A 9,062-nucleotide genomic window follows, 5' to 3' on the forward strand; every position below is an offset into this window, starting at 1 on the left:
CCCCAACTGACTGTAAGGACTTGGCCGACGTCGTTATTAGTCAATAATTGCGAGGTGCTGAAACGTGCACTTCAAGAATAGATGGAAAATCCTAACCACTATTCACTTGGATCGAAGTGTAATTTACAGCAATTCTGATCAATCACGGAGTAGCAACCTTTGATATGTACAGTCAGTTCAAGTTAAGCTAAGCTAAACAAGTGGCCCATTTTGTCTAGAAACTATTTCTGCAAAATGGCATTTTTGAGTAACGATCGTTTCGGCCGGACAACCTGGTAGGACAGACCGGCTTTATCGGCCAAATTGCCAGTACGGTCGTCTGTCGCTTTCGGTCAATGGAACTTACCAAGAATTTCTAATCGAAAATAGAAAGAATTTTTTGAAGAAATCCAAAAAAATCCTGAAAAATTCCGAGTAGGGACACGGCAGGTATTTTCGTCTGTTCGTCATAGTCTCGAAAACCAATAAAAGAGACGCTTTTTTCTTTTTTGTAAAACTCATACGTACCAAATCGTAAGCTCAGGAGAAACGTTCTGCTATAGTGGAGTTCTAGCAAATGTACGTTGCTTTCGTTGGTTTTAGCCCCTACGACGATGGACGGAAATACCTGCCGTGTCCCTATTTTTTCGATGTTTTAAAGATGGCTATGCCAAACTAGCCATTTAGTGATGAACTTCTCCCTGCAAAAAAAAAAATCACTCTAATAAAGGATAAAAAACTAACCGTCTTATATAACCTAGATTGGGGAAGCATCTCTTTTATCAGTCACAATTTTCTATGTAAGAAAACACAACAGAAACTCAATGGGAACATTCCGTGGATATTCCGAATATTTTCCTATAGAAATTTGGGACAACTTCTCGTGAAAACTCTGAAGAGATTCTCATGGAAATCCCAAACAACTTTCCTTGGTAAATCCAAAGAGCAGGCCTGGTAGCGGGTCACTTTTTAGTGACTTAGTCACTTTTTTCGGGCTAGTCACTAAAAAGTTTCTTTTTTCGACCTCAAGTCACTAAAGTCACTTTTGCTCGCAAAAAGTCACTATTTTCAACTATTTTGAAACTATTGACTAAGATTTTTTATAAAGGTTTATCGGAAGCTGTTTTGTTTATGGCGGAGATGAAATTACGGATCTTGGAAAAATGATCACTCTGAAACATCGCCAGCCATTTAACTCGCTGCTCCTATTGTCATTTCACCAGTAGCTAATTGAAGGTGTTTTACGTCATAGTTTATAAATTGGTATATAGTCATGCAAGCAGGAGACCTGTCGATTTAGAGTTTAACTCAAACTTTATGCAGTAGGGGAAGGTGAGAAGACTTGATTCTCTCCTGTTTTACCAAGAACTAAACTGCTCATGATCGCATATTTGTAACACTCCACAACAGTAAAACAGGTTTTACAATCTTGCTTATCTGTGGTAAGCTGGAAATGATTGAGTTTGTGGGGAGAATCAACAAACGATTTACAAAATCAACCAAAATGCATATATTACAAATGCTATCATTTTTTCACAGCACAAATCCATAAATATGCTAAATGACCTTCACTGATAAAAATGACATCATTCCACCACAACTTCAGGATATTTGAATTTTGAGTTGTTGCCTCAATTTGAGGAGACTTTATAGACCCCAACTTCAGGATATTTGAATTTTGAGTTGTTGCCTCAATTTGAGGAGACTTTATCTCTCATTAGGCATCTATATAAACATTTCTCTAAAAAATTCAAGAAAATATAATTTGTTCTCAAGCGGCTTTTTTTGTAGATTTTGACAGATGTAATGAAGGGTTTGCTCTAAACAAATAATATTTATTGAGAAGATATCATAGAAAGGCGATCAAGTCTCCCCAATTTTGAAGATTGCATGCGCTGTCGAATTCCGTAGCAAAAATCGTTCATGAATACGCACATCAAATCGGAAAATTAGCGTATTTTGGAGTAAAAATATTTAAAAATTCAGAGAGCATGGTCCTCATTACAAGCAGGAGGTCGAGCGTTCAATCCCAAGCTTGTTGTACATAAATCTTCATAATTTTTGTATCGTTTTCTACCAAAACGATCCTACTGTTGTTCCTGTCACACTGTAAATTCCAAAAACATCCGTGGCACCTATGACAAATCGTTAGAGTTCTCTGCATCTTTCTTAAGTAGGTAGCTAATCCAATGATCGTAATTTTCACTTATTCTCACGAGAAGAGAATGCTCATTCACGCAGATTTTCGCCGAGAAATAATTTTCAGGGAAGAAAAACAAGTGTTAAAAGTGATAGGGACACGGCAGGTATTTCCGTCCATCGTCATAGGGGCTAAAACCAATGAAAGCAACGTACATTTGCTAGAACTCCACTATAGCAGAACGTTTCTCCTGAGCTTACGATTTGGTACGTATGAGTTTTACAGAAAAGCGTCTCTTTTATTGGTTTTCGAGACTATGACGAACAGACGAAAATACCTGCCGTGTCCCTAACCATATTTCGATCACTTCCAGTGGCGTAAAAATTTGATTTGCTCGCAGACTACTCATAGTTTTAAGTTGTCCTGATTTTTACTGATATTGAGTAAAATTTCCGTGGGGTTAAAAGAGAGGGCAATAATTTAACTTAGTCACTGAGTAGATAAAAGTTACCGAGTACGATTTTCATTTTTCTTCTGAGCTCGTTCTAAGAGAAAAGAGTGGCGAGTGAAAAATATTTTCCGCCACAAATTACAAAAAATATTCTCCTTCGACCCAAAAACGCTTGATTTTGTCTCATCGAACTTGCAATTGAAATTGGAAGTCACTATTTGGTCACTTTTCTACAACTGAAAGTCACTATTTGGTCCCTTTTTTCGTCAACTTTGGTCACTAAAGTCACTATTTTGAGTGGCTTCGGTCGCTACCAGCCCTGAAAGAGCTCCTCTTGGTAATTCCAAAGAGTTCTCGATACTTGAAAGTAGTTTCCGTGGAAAATCTGAAAATAATTTTCAAATAAATATTCTGGAAAAACTGGAAATCATTCATTAAAATTTTGAGGCGAAATTCAAAAGATTCTCCCGTTATTATCTTGAAAATATCCAAAATGACCAATTCAGCCGAACGACACTTTCGACCGAATGTCCTATTCGACCAAACGACTATTTCGGCCGAAAGACATATTCACGACTTTTTTTTTCAGCCAAAGGAACTGTTCGACCAAGTGACATTCTCGGCCAAATAACATTAGGCTAGATATCCTATCGAAGTCTGAAAACATAATGAGATCATATAGAAAACATATTTTGATTTTTACATCAAATTGAGCCATAATTTATTTCAAATAAGTTTAAATCATTATGATTGATTACATATTTTGATCTCATTTTGCTGTAGATTACTAAATTGAATGATATGACATCAAACTGTGTACTTATTTTGTTATCGGAAACCAATATAAAAATTAGTTTTCGATTTGCTCTCATCGACAGCAGGAATAGTTTATGATTGAATGTCACAGAAAGATATTTCTGCTATTACGTTTTGATATTTCTGCCGATTTCTGCCGACGACCAAAAAGATATCAAATTAAGTAAACATAATCAATGATGTCACAACATTAAAAAAAAGTTATCGATTTGCTCGGGAAGGCTTCTACCAAATAGTCTTTTCGGTTAAACGACATATTCGGCCTAACAACTTTCAGCCATGTGGCTTTCGCCAAACGACTCGTTTCTGTTCAAAAATTCAATTTCAATTATATTTTTTTGAATTTCAACGGGAACTCCGTCGCAATTTTCACGCTTAGTTTTTACGGAGATCTTTTCAAAATTTCAACAAGATAGTGTATGGAATTTTCATGGCAATTGACGAAAAATTCTGTGGAGTTACTACGTGATCTGTCAGCAAATTTTACGGAAATTGCACTGAATCTTTGGAATTCCCACCGAAAATTTGAATCGGCGTAGAAAATTATAGATCAGCGGCGTGACAAATTTGAAACGGCGGCGCGCCGATGCAAAAATGTCGGCGTCGGCGGCGTGGCGCGGCGGCACACACCTCTAATCTCAGTATACGAAAAAAAACGGTATGGGACTAATATGTGGTTGGGGCAGAATAGATGTATTTCCGAACGAATTTCTAAAGGAATTCTTTAAAACATTTTCGAGGAATCTGAGATGAGTCAGCCGTTGGCTGAAAATCTCATTAATGAAGACATTAAAATTTCCTAGGAATGTGCTAAAGGAACTTGTAAAAGAATTTACAAAGAAATCGTCAAATGATTTTCTGAAGGAATATCCGTACGAAGCTCTGAAGGAATTCCCGAAGAAAGTCCCAAACAAATTTCCAGAATAATTCTTGAAGAAGTTTACTAAAGTTCCTCTAAAGAAGTTATTAATTGAAATCGATCGAAAATTTAAAAGAATATCTGCAAAAATCTCCAAAGTATTTTACGAAGGATACCTTGAAGGATTTTTTTATGGAATTCTGGAGGAAGTTCCGTAGGAATTCCTGAGGGAAATTTTTTCGAAGCAATTCTTAGAATGTCTCTTTGAAGGAATTTCCAATTTCATTTCCTGGAGGAATTTTCGAAGAAATACCTGAAGGAATTTTTCATTGAATGATTGAAGCAAATTCTGGATGAACTAATTTACGTGTCAGGGCCATAAAGTAAAACCATGTAGAAGGTGACTGGGTTCGATTCCCAATCAGAATTTTCGGGTTGGAATTCTTTTGACCTCCCTGGGAATATAAATGTATCATCGTGTTGGCCTCACGATATATGAATGAAAAATGGTAATCCGGCTCAGATAAATCGCGCATTTAACAACAGTGGAAGTGCTTAATTAACACTAAACTGCGAGGCGGCAATGTGCTAGTGGGATATGTAACCTCTGCCAATAAGAAGAAAAAGATGACGAGAAAACATGTTTTTTTCTTTTTTATGAAAGAGGCTTTCAGCTCTTGGCTGGTTCACCTTTGGAGAAAACATGTGATTGTGAGGCCCAAAATTCAGAATTTATGAGTGAAATTTTACGGAAATTGTTCAGTATTTCAACGAAAAATTTTCCGGAACGATTTTGGATTTCTACGGAAGGTTCTTTGAATTGTCCTTAAGAAATTGTTCAAAAGTTCTATTGGAAAACATTTAAAACAGGAAAGGGACCAAATGACATTTTCGACCAAATAATTTTGCGCTAGATGGACTTCGGTCAAATGATGTACCTTGTGGCTTTCGGTCAAATTATTTTCTGCCAAACGACAAAAAATTTATTTCAGCGAGAAATTCTTCGGAATTTCCACTCACAGTTTTTCTAAGTTTTTACGGAGAGGTTTTCGGAATTTCAACGATAATTCTCAAGGAAATCATTGGCATTTTCACGAAAAATTCTCTGGGGTTCCAACATAATGATGTGGGGATCATTCGGGAAATTCGACGGAATCTTCGAAATTTCCACGGAAAATTCTGCGGACTTCTTCAAATTTGAATCGGCGTGGAAAAATATAGATCAGCGGCGTGACAACATTTCAAACGGCGGCGCGTCGATGCAAAAATGCCGGCGGCGGCAGCGTGCCAAAAGCTATCGGCGGTGGCGGCACACACCTCTACTTATGTGGTCGGGTTGGGATCTGACGACCAACTGGCATAATCTCACACAACCCTACTTCATCGAGCGCACTTGCTGATGAAGCAAGTGTGTAGGAGCCAGACAATTCTAAATGCGGATTGCGAGAGTTCGGCTACGTGCCTGGTGATGGTAATTTGGTTTCATCAGTCGGAGGTCCTTCGTAGCTTAGTAAGAAAAGCAATTGTCTAGCGTACTGGTTTCGTGGGATCAAACCTCACCGAAGGGAGTGGTTACCTTCCAATACCTTTTCCGAACTAAATCTATCATATGTTGTGCATATGCATTATGCATGAATCGAGTTTCAGACACAGTAGTTTCTTGTTTTATACACAAAAAATGCCAGAGTGGGCCTGCTTTTTGCATTATTGGCAAGAGGTAATCTGACCCTTCCAGACTAGACGAAAATAGCTCAATAATAGCAAATCTCGGGTACTTATTCAAAAGGACGTATGTGATTTTGTAAACAATGATTCATACGTCGATTTGTTCAATCTGATAGCACTCTGATAGAATCTGCATCTAGCACTATAACTCCGTAATTAGTGGAATTCAAATGACAAACCATTAGGCAGAATTGTAGAAAATCTTTCGCATTTGAAGTCTACCATTCAACACATTTTGAAATTCAGTTTCAAACTACTAAGGGTCTGTCTCATTTGGAGAATTAAACTTAAAAGTGACAGTTCGAAAATTAGCAAATAACCCGGTAATAAGAATGGCTGGTGCTGCCCAGCAATTCCAATAAGACATCGATGCAAAATGATTCGATATCTGTCAATAGTAATCTTGCTCTGCGAGCAGGGTTATTTGATAATTATTGAAATGTCACTTTTAAGTTTAATTTCAGTTTAATTCTCCAAATGAGACAGACCTTAAATGATCGATCCCAAATTACTTATTACTTACAAACTATTAAAATAATTGATCAATAACAGCCTTGGTCCTTGAATGCATATAGAGTAACATGAAGTGTAAAATAAAAATGAGCCCCGTTAATGTGAATAAGGTACCGTTCAAATTGTTGAGGGTCAACGGTAGTATCCATTTTTTTTCGTAACTATTCATCGCAATATTCGTGTACAGACTTAAACACACCGACATACAGCACACTTGTCATAAAGGATTAACTGTGACCTATGTACAATCAAATCCAGTCATATATAAGTTGCTGCATCAAATTTGTCTAATTTGCGCCACTCTGGCTTTGGCTACAGCTTGTATAAGAAGGCGAAAAGTCATTTTGTAGATAACAAACATCAGCGTTTTACAATTTGTATTTTGTGCAAACCCTATCTTTTAGCTTAAAAACATGAAATACAGAAAAAATAAAGATATTTCCTAATTTGATCTTTTTACTTCCTTTTCTAGATTCGAGTGGATCCAGAAAAGCGTCGCCACCAATGAGGAACAAAAAATAGCTGTTCGAAATATTACCAATCAAACTTCGTTTCCGGCGCCGTATATTTTGTTTGGACCTCCAGGAACAGGAAAAACTACTACTCTTGTGGAAGCTATCGGCCAAATATATAAACTGCGCCCAACGGTGAATATTCTGGTGGCGGCAACGTCAAACTATGCCGCAAATGAACTCACTAGTCGCCTCCTAAATATCATTCCGGAGGAGACCATCTTTCGATTTTTTGCATCTTCGTTTCTAAAAAAAATGGAGGATACCGATGTGGATGTCCTCGATGTTTCCAATCTAGCCGGTCAAATTTACAGCAACATATGCTACGAAGACATCTACATGTGTCGCGTGACGGTGGCTACACTTACTACAGCCGGTAGACTAATCCAGGCCAACATAAAATCCAAACATTTCAGCTATGTGTTTATCGACGAATGTGGGAGTGCCAAAGAGATTTCATCACTTATTCCGATTGCTGGTCTGGCCACAAACGGCGATGATATCAATGCAAGTATTGTACTGGCAGGCGATCCAAAGCAACTGGGACCGGTCATTCCATACGAGTTTCTCAAGCAAACAACGCACAGCCTGTCTATGCTGGAAAGAATGATGAATCTGCCACTGTACGCCAGAAATAAAGCTACTAAGCAATACAACACTGATGCCATAATGCAGCTTCGTGACAATTTCAGATCCCACGACAACTTGCTGCAGTTCTGTAACCAAGAATTCTACGAAGGCCAACTTAGGGCCAAAGCACCACACGAAATAAAATCGAAAGCTGTTGGGTGGTGGCGCTTGCCCAATAGGAATTGTCCGCTCATTTTCCATCCGATCGTTGGGAAAACTAAAAAGGATGATCTGACGACCAGTATGTTCAATAAAGACGAAGCCAATCAAGTCATGTTCTACGTTTCGGACTTGCTGAACAATGGCATTAATGGAAGGCAAGTTAATCAAAGCGATATCGGCATTCTGTCGCCATACGCACGGCAAGTCACCCTACTGAAGCAGCTTTGCTCAGCCAAAACGTGGCATGATATTGAAATCGGTTCAGCAGAACAGTACCAAGGCAGAGAAAAAACGATCATAATCATATCAACCGTACGGTCAAGCTGTAACAGCGTTGGATTTTTGGCTGACCCTAAGCGACTAAATGTGTCCCTTACCAGAGCAAAATCACTCATGATTGTGATCGGCAATATGAAAACGCTTGAACAGGATCCTTTGTGGGAGAAGTTTATTGCTTACTGTCGGCAAAATAATGCTATCGCTCAAGCATATGACAGCAAACAACGTAAGGATAGAAAGTCATTGAATTCCAGTTCTAACTTTGTCAAAAAGACCAATAAGACCAATAAGTCCAGTTCCAGTACACCCACGAAGACTGAAAAAGCCAAAAAAAATGGAAAAATGTCAAAAAATTTAAATTTGATCGCAAATGAAATGTCATCTTCGGAATCTGACGAAGGCGAGGTAAATTGGACAAACCTTGAGCGCGAGCTCATTCAAGCCCTAGTACGCGGCATGTACAGTAGTGATTATAATTCAGTTATTGATTAAATTTCGAATCGTTATCTCATTAAAAAAAAGTACAAAGCGTCATCATAAAGTATTTTGCTGAAATGTGATATATTATAAAATATTTTATTTCCATTATGTAGATTGATGCTGTTTAATGATTGTTGACAATAAACCGTTTAAAGTATAGCAGAACTTGCAATACTTTCCACATATTGGTTTGTCGTGTACTACTTATTTATTGTAAATTGTATATACTTCTAAACGATGTGAGAGTGCATATTATGTGCCAGCCAGAGTAAACGCGTGACGTGCGTGTCAAATTGCACAGTCGCATCGCGTTGCATCGACCCTAATGCTATGTTTTGACAGGGCAAGTGAGTTGAACAACTCAGTTGAATTCAATTGACTTGCCAAAAGTTGAACATGTTCAACTTTCTTTTCGTTCAAGTGAATTGGTTTAAGGTGTTTACACGTTCAATTCGCGTTCGATTTAAGCGACTTGCTCAATTCACTTGCCTTGTCTAAATGTAGCATTAGGCTGTG

The 9,062-nt window shown here is 37.9% G+C and overlaps 1 protein-coding gene across 2 annotated transcripts in view; it reads left to right on the top strand.

Moving 5' to 3' along the window:
• The window catches only part of LOC134212936 (putative helicase MOV-10), a 30,301-nt gene extending 21,570 nt beyond the window's left edge, over positions 1 to 8,731 (top strand). For both annotated transcript variants that reach the window (XM_062691289.1, XM_062691288.1), the window contains one exon: positions 6,956 to 8,731. In XM_062691289.1, the coding sequence (XP_062547273.1) occupies positions 6,956 to 8,558 (1,603 nt within the window). In that variant the 3' untranslated portion in view covers positions 8,559 to 8,731. The remainder of the gene's footprint in view (positions 1 to 6,955) is intronic.
• Positions 8,732 to 9,062: the final 331 nt, after the last annotated feature.

Source organism: Armigeres subalbatus, chromosome 2, assembly GCF_024139115.2.
Source record: "Armigeres subalbatus isolate Guangzhou_Male chromosome 2, GZ_Asu_2, whole genome shotgun sequence".
In the NCBI taxonomy this organism is placed as follows: domain Eukaryota; kingdom Metazoa; phylum Arthropoda; class Insecta; order Diptera; family Culicidae; genus Armigeres; species Armigeres subalbatus.